General features: G+C 49.7%; 1 protein-coding gene across 1 annotated transcript; it reads left to right on the top strand.

Annotated features, from left to right (window-relative positions):
• Window positions 1-12,706: 12,706 nt before the first annotated feature.
• On the top strand, window positions 12,707-15,309 carry Il13 (interleukin 13). Its single transcript, XM_057776947.1, has 4 exons — window positions 12,707-12,868; window positions 14,156-14,209; window positions 14,785-14,889; window positions 15,177-15,309. Exons 1-4 carry the CDS (start codon window positions 12,722-12,724, stop codon window positions 15,273-15,275), a joined length of 405 nt encoding a protein of 134 aa, XP_057632930.1. The 5' UTR covers window positions 12,707-12,721; the 3' UTR covers window positions 15,276-15,309.
• Window positions 15,310-16,478: the final 1,169 nt, after the last annotated feature.

The following is a 16,478-nucleotide window of genomic DNA, read 5'->3' as shown; positions in this document are numbered from 1 at the left end:
TAGAGTCACAGGCTGTCATCAAGAAGCTGGAACAGGAACTCAAGACAGGAGCTGAGGCAGAGGCACCGAGGAACAAACACTGCTTACCAGCTTGTGCTCATGACTTGTTCAGTTTGCTTTCCCTGCCAGGGTTGGCACCACCCACAGTGAGCTGGATTCTTACACATCAATCATCAGTCAAGAAAATGCCTCTCACAGACTTGCCCATGGGCCAGTCTGAAGGAGGCAGTTCCTCAACTGAGGACCCCTCTTGATGATTGGTTTGTATTGGGGGAGGGAACCAACAGGCACAATAGATACCTTGTCACTATTAAGCTATAACTTTTTTATTCCTACACTCTCACAATAATATCACAATATAAATCAGTACAACTTTTTAAAAGTTGCACCGCCCTGGTATCTCCAGCAAGCTGGAGTCTCCACCTGCAAGTGAGGCTATCACAGGCCTCTTTGCAGGTCCTCTAACTCTCAACCTCGGCATCTCTTCCTTATCCCTCATGCCTTCAAAACCAATGACACATGAGAGTCTTACACATTACCAAATTTGGCCGCAGGGGTTGGGGATTAATTCAGTGATAGAGTGCTTGCCTAGCAAGCATAAAAGACCCTGGGTTTGGTCCTCAGCTCAGGAGGTGGGGGGCAACGAAATAGCAAAAAAGACCAAAATGGAAAAAAGAAAAGGAGGCTGGGCAATGGTGGCACATGCCTTTAATCCCAGCACTCAGGAGGCAGAGGCAGGTGAATCCCTGAGTTCAAGGCCAGCCTGGTCTACAAGAGCTAGTTCCAAGACAGTTGGGACTGTTACACAGAGAAACCCTGTCTTGAAAAAACAAAAAATAAAATGAAGAAAACAAGGTAACCAAATTTGACTGCCAACTTAAGGCCCTCTTTGAATCACAGTTGAACCCAGATTTTGCTTCAGTGATGTTGGCTTCTTATTCATCACAGCCAGTTGTTCTTCAGCCTCAGCTGACCTGGAACAGATTCTTAATTCACAGTATCACATGAACAGCCTCAGTAGTCTGCTTCCATTGTCTGCACTGCTTGACATTTCCACTTTCCAAACTCTTAGCCCACTAAAGCTCTGCACACTCAATGGATTTTTCCAGCCCAAAGTCGCAGGTGCCAGCACGGTGCTCTCTAAAGCGGCATGGTTCTGTCACAGAAACACTACACCCTCAGTGCCTGTCTCTGTCTTAGCTTGCTCTGCTGCTGCTGTGCTAAAACACTAACCAAAACCAACTTTAGGAAGGAAGGGGTTTTGGCTTGCCTTTCCACGTCACTGTCCATCATCAGGGGAAACTGAGCAGGGGCTCGAGGCACGAACCTGAGGCAAGAACTAAAACAGACCATGGAAGAGTGCTGCTTACTGGCTTGTGCCGTTTGCTTCCTTACACCACCTAGGACCGCCTGCCCAGTGGCGGCACGACCCACGTGGGCTGGACTCTTCCCATATCCGTCATCCAGAAAATGCACCTTAAGCCAATCTGATGGAGGCACAGCCTCAACTGAGGCTCTCTCTTCCAGGTGCTGGGTGACTTCAGTTTATATAAAGTTAACAAAAGAGAAACAAAACAGTACCACCCCCCTGCTCAGTGAAGATTTTAGCTTCCGGTTAAGTGAGTGCCCTGAGACCCCAGCAGTCCTAGATCCTACTGTGGTCTTGTTCCATTGATTCTACCATCGTCCCATCCTCTTTCCTTCCCCACTTACAGCTTATACTCCATGGTCCCACTGCCATGACTCCTAGCTGTGTTGCCTGTCCTCCATGCCCATTGTCCCCTGGCTGCCTAGCCCTAGGTAAGCCCAGCTGTCCCCCAACATCCGATCCCTTTGCTATTTGTTCCCTAGACCTGCTGTTGCTGGCTTCAACCTGTCTGCAACTCCTTTCTGCACTCCTTTCTCCCCTGATTTTATCAAGCCTCCTAACTTTAGAATTAGTCTCTTGGGTTGTATTCCCCCTGCCGATCCTGAAACAGTTTCAGGTGAAAGTCAGCCAGGATAGGGAGCCATCTGGTAAACCAGCTACCGCAGTGGGAGCTTGATCCCAGAGACTGAGGTGTAAAATTGCACATCAATAGGCTAGCTGAAGAGGGGGTGTTGGCTGTGTGGACCCCCAGAGCTGCAGCCACAGTTAAAAGCTACAAACAAGCCTAACTGGGCAGCAGCAGGCACAGGGCAGATCCTCCCATTTGGCAGGCTCAGAACCCCTGCTAGAGTGGCCTATATGCTGAGGAGCCTCAGTATTGTCTGCAGTCCAGATCTCTTCTAAACTGACTCACCCAGCAGCCTGCGGACAGCTGGACATCCAGACACACTCAGCTATCTAACGAACATCTGAAACTTAAAACGACCCAGGCCACTTCTCCTCCAGAAACTCCAAATTATGATAATACATTCCAATTCCTCCCGCAACTCCAGCACCTTCAGTTTAACTCACAGTTCACATCCATTCCCTCAGCTTAAAGCTCAACTTCAGAAGGGATCCAGAGGACCACCACAATGGCTCAGCAGGTGGAGGTGTCTGCTGCTGGGTCCCGGGCCCCATGTGGGAGAAAGAGAAAACCAACTCCCACAAGTTAGTTTTGAAAAAAAAAAAAAATGTAATTTTAAAATGTTTTTAAAAGTCCTCTAGAGCCAGGCACCTTTAATGTCATCCCTTGGGAGGCAGAGGCAGGCAGATCTTTGAGTTCAAGGCCAGCCTGGTCTACAGAGTAAGTTTCAGGGTTTCTCTGTGTAGCCTTTGCTGTCCTATCTCAAAAGACAAAACCAAAAGAGTAATCTAGGATCTAGGATCAAAGCCAGCAGTGCTCTGGTCCAGGCATCAACATCTCTAACCTGGATGGTTTGAGGAACCACCTAGCTGCCACATTGACTGAGCCTGGCTCAGTTCTGTTCTCACGGAAGTGCGCCTCAGCTCTGAACTGGCAGTAGTCGCAGCTCCATAAGCGCATTGTGAACTGAAAATAGAAGTCAGAGAGACAACAGTTACCCCTGCTCCACCGGTTGTACTGGTCAGCACACAGCAAAAGCTGTTTCCACATCTAGACATGCAACTGAGTGGGCTCAGGGCCCCTGCCCAGCATTGTAACGTTTATAGCATGGGTGGGCTTAGGAAAACTTCAGAATCGAGATTAGAAGTCGTCTCTAGGGCCAGTGAGATGGCTCAGTGGGCAAAGGCGCTTGTCAACAAACCTGACAACCTGAGTTCAATCCCTGAGATCCACATAAAGGAAGATGGGGAGAATCAACTCCACAGTGTCATCCTTTGAGCTCTACATGGCCACGTGCGTGTGCATGCACACACAGTAAGTATGTAAAAATAAAATCTAAACAGAACGGCTTCTACTTTACATGCTCATGGTGCTTTTGCATGATCAGTAAGTCAGAAAATTATAAAACCTAAGTCAGTGCTCAGCTATGTAAGCGAAAGCCAAACACACTGCAGAAACGTGTAATGGTGTTAAGCCGAGAGTTAAAAGGCTGGGGGTGGAGCTTGCTCAGTAGAATTAAAAGACTGGGGGTGGAGCTTGCTCAGTAGAATGCTACGTAGCATTCAGATCCCTGGGTTCCATCCTCAACACCATAAATAAACCAGGCATGACAGTGTTTGCATGCCTGTATTCTAAGTACTCAGGTGGTGGAGGTAAGATCAGAAATTCAAAGGCAGAGCCAGGCAGTGGTGGTGCACACCTTTAATCCCAGCACTCAGGAGGCAGAACAGGTGAATTTCTGTGAGTCTGAGGCCAGCCAGGTCTACAGAGAGTTCCAGGATAGACCCTAAGCTACAGAGAAACCCTGTCTCAAAAAACAAATTCAAAGTCAGCCTTAGCTACATAGCTCTAGGGCAGCCTGGAATACATGAGACTCTGCCTCAAAATAAATAGTTAAGCACGTCACACAAAGAAGGGCCTAGGGCCGATGTCTTCCTGAGTGATGCCTGACTGACATTTAGAGTAATTCAGCATTTTAAACCGCTTCTGAAGAACAGGAAAGGAGAGAGGAATATAGCTGAGTTCATTCTACAAGGTCAGTATTACACTGATAGCAGCCAGGAAACTAGAAAGCAATTACTCTTTTTGTTATAGTTATAGAGTGTACAACAGTAAAGGTGTCACCAGGACTTTGCATGTGGCATTGCACCTCAATCGATCCTCTCCCCTGTGTTCCTTGCCCCAGGGAGGGTCCCCTTCCTTCCCCGCCACTCCACTTCTGCTTTCTTATCTCACAGATTCCATTACCCTTTCTTCTCCTCCAGAGCAGTATCTTATAAAAACAGGCTAGCAAGCCAAATATCTAATACACACACACATACGCACACACGCACCAGAAGCATGGTAGCCAAAGACAGTGCAGGTATACTGAACCACATCAGTGCAGTGCAGGACTCGGTCAGTCGAACAGAAAGGGAATGATTAACAGAGAGACACCAGTGAATCATCTACATGATAGGAGGTGATAGCCCAAGTAGATAGAGAACTCTTACAATGCAGCAAATTTTTAAATGAAGTTTTACTTTATGGGTAGGGGTGTTTGCCTTTCTATATGTCTGTACACCATGTCCATACAGTGCCCATAGAGACCAGGAGAAGGCACTGGATCTACCGGCACTAAACTTACAGACCATTGCAATCCTCCTTACGGGTACTGGGTCCTCTGCAAGACCACCTAGTGTTCTGAACTGCTTAGCCATCTCTAGCCTCCACAATGTGGCAATTCCTAAAAACCAATTTAAAAATGGGCAAAGAACTTGAATATGTATTTGTCAAGAGAAGTTGGGGGGGGGGGATAAAAACCAGGCATGGTGCTTCATACCTGTAATACCAACACTTGGTTTTTTTTTTTTTTTTTTTTTTTTGGTTTTTCGAGACAGGGTTTCTCTGTGGTTTTGGAGCCTGTCCTACTTGGAAGATAGGAACAACAGGGTCAGTAGTAACTCAGGGCCAGCCTGGGATACATAGTAACTTCAAGGGCAGGCTGGACTACAGGAGACCCTGTCTAAATAAATAGGCAAATAGCCAGGCGGTGGTGTACACCTTTAATCCCAGCACTCGGGAGGCAGAGGCAGGTGGATCTCTGTGAGTTCGAGGTCAGCCTGGTCTACAAGAGCTAGTTCCAGGACAGGCTCCAAAGCTACAGAGAAATCCTGTCTCGAAAAACCAAAAAACAAAAAAAACCAAATAGGCAAAGAAACCCACAAGTGATTTTTCAGCATCCTTAAATACTAGAAAAGTGCAAATCTCTGGAGACTGGAGAGACGGTTCAGTGGTTAGCAGCACTGGCTGCCCTTCCAGAGGACTCAGGTTTGATTCCCAGCTCCCACATGCAGGCTCACAACTGTCTGTAACTCCAGTTTCATGAGACCTGATGCCTTCTTCTGACCTCTGTAGGAACCAGGTATGCAAGGTGCTCATCTATATGAAGGCAAAGCCACAACGCAACTCTTTCAGAGCTGTTAGATGCCTGCTAACTCTGTCTCTCTCTCTGACACACACACACACTGGGTGAGATTTAGAGAGTATAGATTCCCCATGTACTATTAGTGGAATGTGAAACCTTTAAACCATTTAAACACTATTCTATTTGCAGTTATATGTGTGTGCACATGTTTGTGTGTGGGTATGTGCACATGAGTGCGGTTCACTTAGAAGAGGCCAGAGGTGTCAGACCCTCTGGAGATGGAGTAGTAGGCAGAAATTCTTAGGAATTATATTCCAGGGGCTAGAGAGATGGCTCAATGGTTAAGAACCTGTACTGCTCTTCTAGACCTAAATTCAGTTCCCAGCACCCACATGGCACCTTACAACTACTTGTAACTCCAGCTCCAGGGGATCTGACACCCCTGTAGCCCCCAGGCATGTGACACACACACAGAGACACATAAGTACAAATAATTTTGATTAGCATAGGATTCATCGGTTCCATTTCTGGAATATACCCAAAGCAACTGAAATCGCTCTCAAAGATCAATGATTGGCACAGCAGCCAAGAGGCAATAGAGGTCACAAGATCTTCATATTGTGAAATATTAGCCCTACAAGGAAGGAAGTTCTGATGCACACAGCAGCATGGATGAGCCTTGGGGACAATAGGCCAAGCACAAAGCCCATCGCAAGAGGAAAACTACTGCACTGGTCCATGTGCACGAGTTACCTAAAACAGTCAGGTTTGTAGAGATCAGAGTCACAGTGATCTCAGGGCCTGAGCAAGGTGGGATCTGGAAAGCGCAGGCTCTGTTTCTGAGGATGGAGAGTCTGGGCTTCAGCTGCTCAGAGCATGCTCAGCAATCCTGAGTTCAACACATAAAAATGGGAGACGGTATTAGCCAGGCAACCGTGGCTCATGCCTTTAAATCCCAGGGTGGCAGAAACAGACGGGTCTCTGAGTTCCAGGACAGCCAGGGCTACACAGAGAAATCCTGTCTCATAAAGGCAAAACTGAATAAATAATGGGAGAAGGTTAGGTTTGTATGTATGCTGCCACAGTTTAATGGAAGCGCAGTGGAGAGGCAGATGAGTACAGTCAGTGGCTCGGTGCGCCTACATGCTAGCTCTGTCGGCTGAGGGGCTAAAGTGTGGTGCCGTGCTGGCGATGATGCACAGGGTGCTGCGTCTTCATCATCTCACAACACCCCTTCAAGGAAACGAGCCAGGCACCTTGAAGAAGCTGATCCAGGACAGAGGGGAAAGAATAAAGGTATAGGCAGGACAAGATAGCCTCAAACTCACAGTTCTTCACTCAAATCTGAGTGCCGAGGTTATAGGTGTGGCTCCTATACCTGGCTTGCTGCTGGGAAATTAAAATAATTTTCAATAAAGAGCATTCAATTTATCCAAAATCATCATCATCATCAAAACAGGACCTCTCTGTCAGTGGTGGCACATATCTTTGATTCTAGTGCACCAGGGGTAGATAGAAGGCAGGTGGTTCTCTGTTGAGTTCAAGGCCAGCCGGGGTTCCACAGTGAGACTCTGTCTCAAACAAACAAACAAAAAAAAGGGGGGGGACCTAACCTTCAATAATTCCTAACCTGGGTCAGGGGCTGGAGCATGGCTCAGTTGGTAAAGTACTTGCTATGCAAATGTAAGGACTAGAGTTCAGATCCACAGCACCCACATCAAACACTGGCCACATCCCTGTGTGCCTGTAATCAAGCACTGGGGAGGCAGAAGCAGGACTCTCTCAGGGGCTAGCTGGAAGCCATTCTAGGGAGTCAGCCCCAGGTTCAGTAAGGAAGCCCACCCTGAGAAAACTAAGGTGGAGATTGCTTGATGAAGACTCCTGGCATCAACCTCTGGCCTCCACCCCTCCACTCACAACTGTGAGCTCAAGTGCACTCAGACACCACTATACAAACAGGCAAACCTCACACACATACACAGCCACACACACACACACAGCCACACACACAGACAGACACACACAGACACAGACAGACACAGACACACACATACACACACAGCCACACACACATACACACACAGCCACACACACATACACACACAGCCACACACACAGCCCCCCCCCACAGTCACACACACATACAGCCATACACACACACATAGCCACACACACACAGCCACACACACAGCCACACACACATAGACACACACACACATAGACACACACACACACAGCCCCCCCCACACACATAGCCACACACACACACAGCCACACACACACATACACACAGCCACACACACACATAGCCACACACACATAGCCACACACACACAGCCACACACACACTTGGGGGAAAGCAATTGGAACCAGTAATGAATGCTTACCTACACTCCAAGGGAAACCTTTAACACAACAAAAGAGGACTGGAGTGCAGCTTGGTGGCAGAGTGCATCCCTGGCATGAGAAAGGCCTTTGGTTCAAGTGCCAATACTAGTAAACAAGCAAACAATAGTGGAGGAAATAAAGACTTAGTTAATAACGTATGGAGAAGGAAATGAACGATTCACAAATTCTTGGATTGCCAAGAAAAAAAGAACATGGTAGTCCCACACCTTCTCCTAGCCCCAAAGAATAAAATACTCTTGGAATAAAAAAAAAAAAAAAAAAGTAAAGCTATGGAAATATACCAACAGAGGGAAATTTGTCCAATGGAAAAAAAGTTGAAGATCAGACTCCAAGAAGCAGAAAACAAAGAAAATCCATAACAGTTCCAATAAGAGTCTCCCTGCTCTCATTTTGTGTGTGTGTGTGTACACACACAATTGTTCTAATCTATGTGCCTTGTGAAGGATAAAAGAAAGAGGAAGATAGGGGGACTTGGTCAGTTTTGGTCAGAGGTCTTTGGATCTCTATCACAGCAGATAAAATCGACCACCCCGAAGCACATCACTGGAAACTGGGGCATGAAGACTAAGAAAACCCATCCACCTTCCCAAGAAAGGCTGAGAGAAGACACAAGCTCAAAAGGACTTGGGCTCTGCAGCCTCAGACAAACCTTTAAAATTCTGAAAGAAACTGTTTCCCATCTACAATGTTATGCTTGGCTAAACTGTGTGCTTATCTGAGATTAAAATAAAGATATTTAGATACACACGTTCTCAAAAGCTTTACCACTTGCACGCCTTCCATTAGGAAGCTCTCAGGAGGAGCTTGGGAGATGGCTCAATGTGCATTAAGTGCTTGCCCTGCGAGCATAAGGGCCCGGGTTCGGATCCTCCACATCCACATATAAAGGCTGGCATCATGAAACACACCCATAGCCCCAGGTTTACTGGCCAGCCAGACTGGCTGAAACAAGCCCCGGTTTCAGTGAGAGACCCTGTCTCAAAGAAATAATAGCAAGTGATAGGAGTAGATATCTATAGTCAAGCGGCTTGTGTGTTCACATACGTACACAGAGAAGAGCACGCACACACACACTAGATAACAAAAGTCAAAACCAAGATTCAAGCATCCCACGGTGTCCACATGTACTGTTCATTACATAGCTCCTCCATTAAAAATATGCACAATTTCTATGATTTTGTATATCAGTTAAAATTAACTTTTTAAAAAAAACACAACCTAAAAGAAAGTTACTACAGGTATCTCCTTGAGAAAGAGGAAAAGCTGGGAACAAGGATTAGGAGAGCACGGGGTGGGGGTGGGATGCGAACAGCAAACTCCCTGTGCCCAGGTGGTCTGGAAGGTTAGAGAGCAGTTCCCAATCAGGGCCATAGGAGACTCCTGAGAAGGAGAATTTAGGCTTAAATCACTGAGAGAAAAACAACAGAAAAAACTACCTGGTTCCCCACACCTAGAATCCCATCATTCGGGGCAGAGGCAGGAGGATGGCTCTGAGTTTGAGGCCAACCAGGTCTACACAGGGAGACTTTGACTCCAAAAACACATAGTAACGACAACAACAAACCCTGTAGTAACCAACATTTCTATACTACTTACAAAATCTGGAGGTCCACTGCCAGTTTAGCAGATACCAGCAGAAGAGGTGTTCTCGGCTCACAGACAGGTAGCACCCCACTTCTCCAAGCAGGGTGTGGGGAGCCAGACCCTCCAGTACACCGTGGCGGAGTGGGAAGCTGGAAGCCCTGGTTTAAGGACCTGGCCTTTTGCTCTGAGGATAATGGACTCTCTTCCTGTGTCGTGTGCTGTGCAGACACCCTTAAAGGGTAAGCCAAACCGGCTCACTTGAAAGTGTGGGAGACCCTGTTGAGAACCAAGAGCCACACCGCCCCACATCTTTTCTGAAATTCCTGGCAAGTAAAACTTCCATAAAAATCAAATAAACAGTTGTACTCACCAAAACAACCACCACAGTCCCAACAGTCGCTCTTCTCCCAATCTGTATCTGCTCTTTGTAAAAGAGACCCAGAGCCTGGGGCAATCCAGAAAGAGTAAGAGTGGGCCTGACGCTCCTGCTGGTACCAAAGCCAGCCGAGGGGCAGGCCGGAACCTACCCCTACCAAGTCACTTCTGGAAAGCTGCAAACTGCCCAGCTGCAGCCCATGGGCCTGAGTGCCCCCAGCACGGGCCACGCTCTGTAAATTGGTTTCTCATGGTGTAAATGGGTAATTGAACCCGGCTGGATATGAAGCCCAGTCCTGGCATTTATCCCAGCCCTCCAAAGACAGAGGCAAAACTGCCAGAACTTCAAGGCCACCTTGGTCTAAAACCGTCTGATAGCGTGGTCTGCAAAGTTCACACTCAAGAACAGCAATGAAGTTACAGACACATAGCTTTTTTGTTTGTTTGTTTATTGATTTCTTTGTGTGGCCCTGGTTGTCCTGTATCTCTTCTGCAGACCATGCTGGCCTCGAACTCAGAGATCCGCCTGCCTCTGTCTCCCAAGCGGCTGGGATAAAGCCTAGACCACCATGGCTCAGCTTTTTTGATTTCTGTTTTTTGAGATAATGTCTAGTTTTGCAGCGCTGGCTGGTTTGGAGTTTCGGCAAGTGTGTCCAACTTGCAGCTATGAAAGCAGTCAAGCACACATGAAAATTTAAAAATAAAACAAGTGTCGGGCGGTGGTGGTGCATGCCTTTAATCCCAGCGTTTAGGAGGCAGAGGTAGGAGAATTTCCAGATTCGAGGACAGCCTGGTCTACATAGTGAGTTCCAGGACAGTCAGGGCTACACAGAGAAACCCTGCCTCGGGGGAAGAAAAAATAAGAAAAGTTCTCAGTTCTTCTCCACTGCAGCGGGCCTGAGGGCAGTGGCCCCTCTCCTGGTGGTGGTGGCAGGGGCAGGCTCAGGCGCTCGATGTTCCAGGGTGCGCAAGGGCACTGGGAACCCGGTTCTGCTTCGCACGGGGGAAGGGAGGTGGTGGCCGCTTCCCCGCGGGGCAGCTCTTGGCCGCGCCTTCCCGGAGACCACGGAGGAGGCGGCGCGCGCGTCCCCTTATCGACCCCATCTCCCGTTACATAAGGCCGCGTCGCTATCTCCGCGGGCCATCGCCGCGCCAGCGCGCCTTCTCCCACGCGCGGGGGCGCCTCCCGCTGCTCCCCGCAAGCCTTCTGCGTGTCTTAAGGGGGCAAGGACGCGTTGACTCATTCATGCACCACCTAAGGTGTTTCCCCTAGCCTTCCCCCACCGAGGAGACCTCCAAGGGATCTGCCACCCACCCTGCCCTCCAGATTAAGAAACTGAAGCCCCATAGGGGTGTCATGAGTCTAGGCAAAGAACTCCCAAGTCCTATAGTGTGTCCAGATTGAGAAACTGAGGCCCGACAGGGGACACTTGTCTAGGAAAAGCACTCCCAAGTCCTGTGAGACCGCCAGAGGTAGAGGCAGGTTTACAGCTCCCTGGTCTGTAGACTGGCTGGGAAAACCTCCACCGTAGACAGGGAGCTGCCAGTGCTGTTCCCAATGAGAAGAGAGCTGAGCCAGGCTGCCTGGTGCAGGAGTGAGGGCGCCAGAGTCCCTTGAGGACCCTTGTGAGGTGAGAAGATGGAGTCTGGCTGAGGGGAAGAAATGGGTGGGGAGAGTCTAAGGAAGAAGAGAGGGGCATGAAGGGGCCGCTGTTGGCCTAAGGGAGGAAGTGGGTGAAGGTGCATCTTGACATCACTACGCAATAAGCAAATGCTGCGGCCTCTGCAGAGGGTGGGTAGCTGAGAACGAGGAAAGAGTAGGGAAAAGGCCATGTGCCGGCACCCCTGCCTCTGAGGGCTGCCTGCAGGAGACAGCCCAGGAGCTGCTGCCCTTTGATCATCCTGAACATTCTGGGAAACCTGAGGCCCTGGAGAGTCAGCCCTGCTTCTGCGGAGACTAGGAGGCAAGTGTGGGTGCCACAGTCTCTGCCATATCAGCGCTGTCACGCTCTCTGACTTGGGCAGGAGTCTGAGCAGCCTGCCCACCCAAGTGAGCTCTAGAGTCCCAGCAGAATGTCCAAGGGAGATCGCCCATCGGCAGAGTTAGCATCACAACAATTTTACAGTTGAAAGGTCAGGGGACAGGTGGCGCACGCCTTTAATCCCAGCACTCGGGAGGCAGAGGCAGGTGGATCTCTGTGAGTTCGAGACCAGCCTGGTCTACAAGAGCTAGTTCCAGGACAGACTCCAAAGCTACAGAGAAACCCTGTCTTGAAAAAAAAAAAGAGAGAGAGAAAGAAAGGCCAGGGGAATACCTGAGCTGACTGCATCTCATTCTGAGCTTCTATAATCCCTCCTACTTGTGAAGTCCAGGAGCCGCAGGGTGGACAGGAGAGAATTTTCCTTACTCTCTTAGTCCTGTTCGAATCCTGTAGCCTTTGATGATTTGTGAGATATGCTCGTTGAAATTAAGAAGGAAGGAAAGGAAAGAAAGAGAAGAAAACATTCCCGATTCTCACAGTAGACTGATATTGCCATGTGCCCAGAGGCTGCCAGGTACTAAATGCCCCAAAGGGGTCAGTATTGGACTGGCTGCCCAGGAGCCTAGGGCGGCCATCAGGTAGAATTACTGGGGCGGAAGTCAGCTTTCTAATACCCACCTGGGAAACAAGCGACCACTATCTTGGAAACTCTGCCCCAGACCGTTCTCAGTCAATCCACTACATCAGACTCTAGACGGCACTGGATTTTCCAAAAAAGCAAAAAAAAAAAAAAAAATCAAGATGAGTAAAGATGTGGTTTTTAGATAATGCCCAACAAAGCAGCGACCAGGGGTGAGGCGTCACCCCTTGGGCCTATAAAAGCTGCTGCAACAGGCTAAGGCCACAAGCCACCAGCTTAGGTCAGCGTACGCTTCTTCTGCTCCTCGCTTCTCTTGTTGGCTCTGGGCTTCATGGCGCTCTGGTTGACGGCAGTCCTGGCTCTCGCCTGCCTCGGTGGTCTCGCTGCCCCAGGCCCGGTGCTGCGATCAGTGTCTCCTTCCTATGTGCCCCTAAGGGAGCTTATTGAGGAGTTGATCAACATCACACAAGACCAGAGGGTGAGTAACACACACACCCCCCTCCCTGGAGCAGGTCGTGAGCAGGCTGAGTCTGGCCCTGTGTGTATGACCGAAGAAGCCCCCAGTCCCCAGGCTCAAAAGTAAGGGAGAAGAGAAGCTAGCTTGGGGAGGGGGCAGCAGTGTGGCCAGTAAAGTGTCCCCTAAAAGAAAGACCTTGACAACTGAGCAGGTTTACGCCAAGAAAACCTGGTGAAGAGAGGTTTGTAGCTGGGAAACCAGACAGCTCTCAGACTCTCACAGTCTAGGGGCAGTTATGGGGACAGGGAAGGGTTGGGATGTGGATCCAGAGCTTGCTAGGACTAATCAAAGAACGGTGAGCGAAAGAGAGTGCCAGGAGATCCTTAAAACTCTGGGATGGCCAGTCATCGTCAGGGGTCTGCAGGAGGAAGGGTGGGAGTGGGGCCGGGGGATGACGACTTTAGCTCTGGAAGGCTGATTACTGTGGTTTCCAGAAGCTGTCCCTGTTTAACCAAAGTGGAGGACTTTCTCAAAATGGCGGGACCATGGCTAACAAATGGACCTTGAAGTAGTTGGCAGGGTCACTAGGGGCCTGGTCCCACTCCTACCAGCTCAACACAAGGGAAAGCAGGACAGGACATCTCCCAATGGGGTTTCCTGTGCCACGACCCAGTCATGATGTCCCAGTCATGACGTCAAGCAGTTGGACAGGACTTGTAGCATCAATTTCCTCCCTACACCGTCTCTGCTTGCACTGTCTGACCGTTGGTGATTGCTAAGCCTGGTGTTATGCTGTGTTGTCCCTACTGGTACCTCTACAGGCAGGCACAGTGGCTTCATTTGGCAAGGTTCAGGGAGGTTAATGTCGGAGTCTAGACTCAGGCCTTGCAAGAATCGTATGAAGCTTTGTGTGTGTCTAACATAGCACCCCACTCAGAGAACAAACTAGGGGTGCATCGGACTCCTACTGCCACAGGTCTGACTTGACCAGGCCAGCAGCAGCCGCTCCCATCCCTCTACCTGACCCCACTCTGACCTTCTCAATAGGCCCCCTTGCTCTTGCCCAGACTATGACAAGCTTCAAAGAAGCCATTGTCCCTGCCAGCAGCCACTCAATGTTCCTCTCTGAGCTCCAGGACTCGAATCCTGCCCCCAGCCCCTCCTGTTGAGTAGACATTGGAGCTCAGGGTGTTGGGGGATTGTCAGGTCTGACTCTATGCTACACTAGGGGTACTTGTGGACCTGGTCTGGCTGGGGCAGGCTCGTGACTCTTGCTACCATCTGCTCATGGTGTTTTTCCTTCCTCAGGCTCCCCTGTGCAATGGCAGCATGGTATGGAGCGTGGACCTGAGAGCTGGCGGGGTAAGGAGCCTGGGCTTCAGGGATGTGGTGGCGGCCAGAGGCCTGGGGTTTCTTTCCTCTATTCCTGCTGCTGGGACTTTGCAAGCAACATTCAGAGCAAGACATGCCTGGACTATCAGGATTTGAGAGGTTGAGGCAGGAGGATTACCATAAGGAATATTACTATATAGGAAGTTCCAGGCTGGCCTGGGCTGCAGAGTGAGAGCCTGCCTCACAGAAATCAACAGTCAAAGCACACCCTAACTCAGTGGTTCTCAGCCTTCCTGATGCTGCGACCCTTTGATACAGCTTCTCATGTAGTGGCGACCCCCAGCCAGAACAGAATATTATTTTCATTGATATTCCATAACTGTAACTTTGCTACTGTTATGAGTCATAATGTAAATATCTGATATGCAGGATATCTGCTATGGGACCCCAAAGGGGTCGTGACCCAGAGGTTGAGGACCACCTCTCGAGGAGCTACCCACTCACTCCTCAGAATCTAGGCTCCTCCTGCCCCCTATACCCATCTGGCCAGCCAACTGCTTTCCTGTAACCTGAGCCAGCCCAACACCTGCCCTCTTCTCCCACAGTTCTGCGCGGCCCTGGATTCCCTGACCAACATCTCCAGTTGCAAACCCATCTACAAGACCCAGAGGATACTGAATGGCCTCTGCACCCGGAAGGCCTCATTGGGGGTAAGGCTTGCTCCACCCCGGCACCCACTCCAGTTAGCCTGCTGAGCACTCCACGGATATGTCGCCCAAGGAGTGGGTTCACTATGGCAGCAGGGTCCCGGATTTAGGGGCTTACAGGTCCTGGGCTCAAGGGCTCCCAACTTTTACCTGAGCTACACTTGTAAAGCAGAGACAAAAACAGAACCCACCTGGCAGGGACTTTTGGGAACATTGTTTGGCACAGCCCCTTGGAAAGTCCCTGACCTTGGCGTCCTGCTAACGGGTGGGGCCTCTCTGCTGTTTTACAGGTTTCCAACCTTCCAGACACCAAAATCGAAGTGGCCCAGTTTATAACAAAACTGCTCGAGTACTCAAGGCTACGTTATCGCCACGACAACAAACACTGAAGACAGAAAAGCACAGACGCAGGCCCTGGGCGTCACAGTTGTGGAGCCATTGCTCTTGCTCAAAGCAGACCTTTCTTGGGGAGACCGGGAGGAGGGCTGGGAATGGATGAGATTGATTTAGCTTTGACCTCAGGCTGCCTGCCTAGTGCCAGGGGGCTCAGCCTGGCAACCTCCTCTGTCCCCCCATCCCTGTGCCTGTGACCCTGCTTCATCCAGGCCAACTGAGGCAGAGAGCAACTTGGACACGTTTCTTCTTGATCTTATTTATTATGGTTGTATGTTATTTAAATGAGTCTGTCAGTATTGGGGTGGGGGAATGGTTTGCTGCCTATGTCCCCAGTGGGCTCTGGGGTCCCTGGCAATAATCACTGTATACACAATTCTGCTACCTCGCTGGGGCCTCCAGGTCTCACCTCAGGCTGGGGACAGGAGGGAAGGCCAGAGCCACACTCCTGTCTGCCAGCAGGCAGCAACCAGCCCTCAGTCATAAAGTAACTTATGGTTTTATCCTTATATTTAAAATATTAAATAGGTTAGCAAAGAGTTAATAATATATGGAAGAAATGTCTGTTACACTTAAGGTGATGTGTGAGGAATGGGGGCAAGGGTTGTCACTGAACATGTTTTTTCATTGACTGTCAAACTAGAAACCAGAAATAAAGATGGTGACAGATAGCCCTGTCTGTTTTTGCTGTCTCTTTTGATCCTTGGGGATGCTGACCTGTGTGGGCTCCAAACTGAGGACCTCAGTATGAGACAGGCTCCTCAAAGGAGGGGGGGGGGAAGGAAAGACCTAGGCTGAAAGCAAACCCTCTGGGCTGGAGGGGAGGGGAGTAGAGGGTACCCTCCCTGTCTACTGTTGGTGAACAGGGGGAGCTTGGGCCAGGAAGTTGGGGTTCAAGGGGGATGTCTAGAGCAGGCGGGGGACCTCTTGGGTATCTCCTGATGACTGGCCAGCTGTGTCTGCACCACCCACACAGTCTCAGGTCTCCCTTGCCACAGGGGGAGTCACAGAAGAGTCTGAGACACGGTGAGGGCAGGAGGCTCGCCCAAGGCACATGCTGGGAGGGAACAACGCCCCACACTGCCTCTCTTCAAAAGCCACTTGCATAAATTCATGGCTCTTCTCTACTGTACTGTCTACTTGGATGCCCACTGTTGAAAGGCCATTCACTACTTACATTTAGCGAAAGCCGGTTCAAT

This window comes from Chionomys nivalis, chromosome 7 (genome assembly GCF_950005125.1).
Source record: "Chionomys nivalis chromosome 7, mChiNiv1.1, whole genome shotgun sequence".
Classification (NCBI taxonomy): domain Eukaryota; kingdom Metazoa; phylum Chordata; class Mammalia; order Rodentia; family Cricetidae; genus Chionomys; species Chionomys nivalis.
This window is presented reverse-complemented; position numbering and strand designations above follow the sequence as displayed.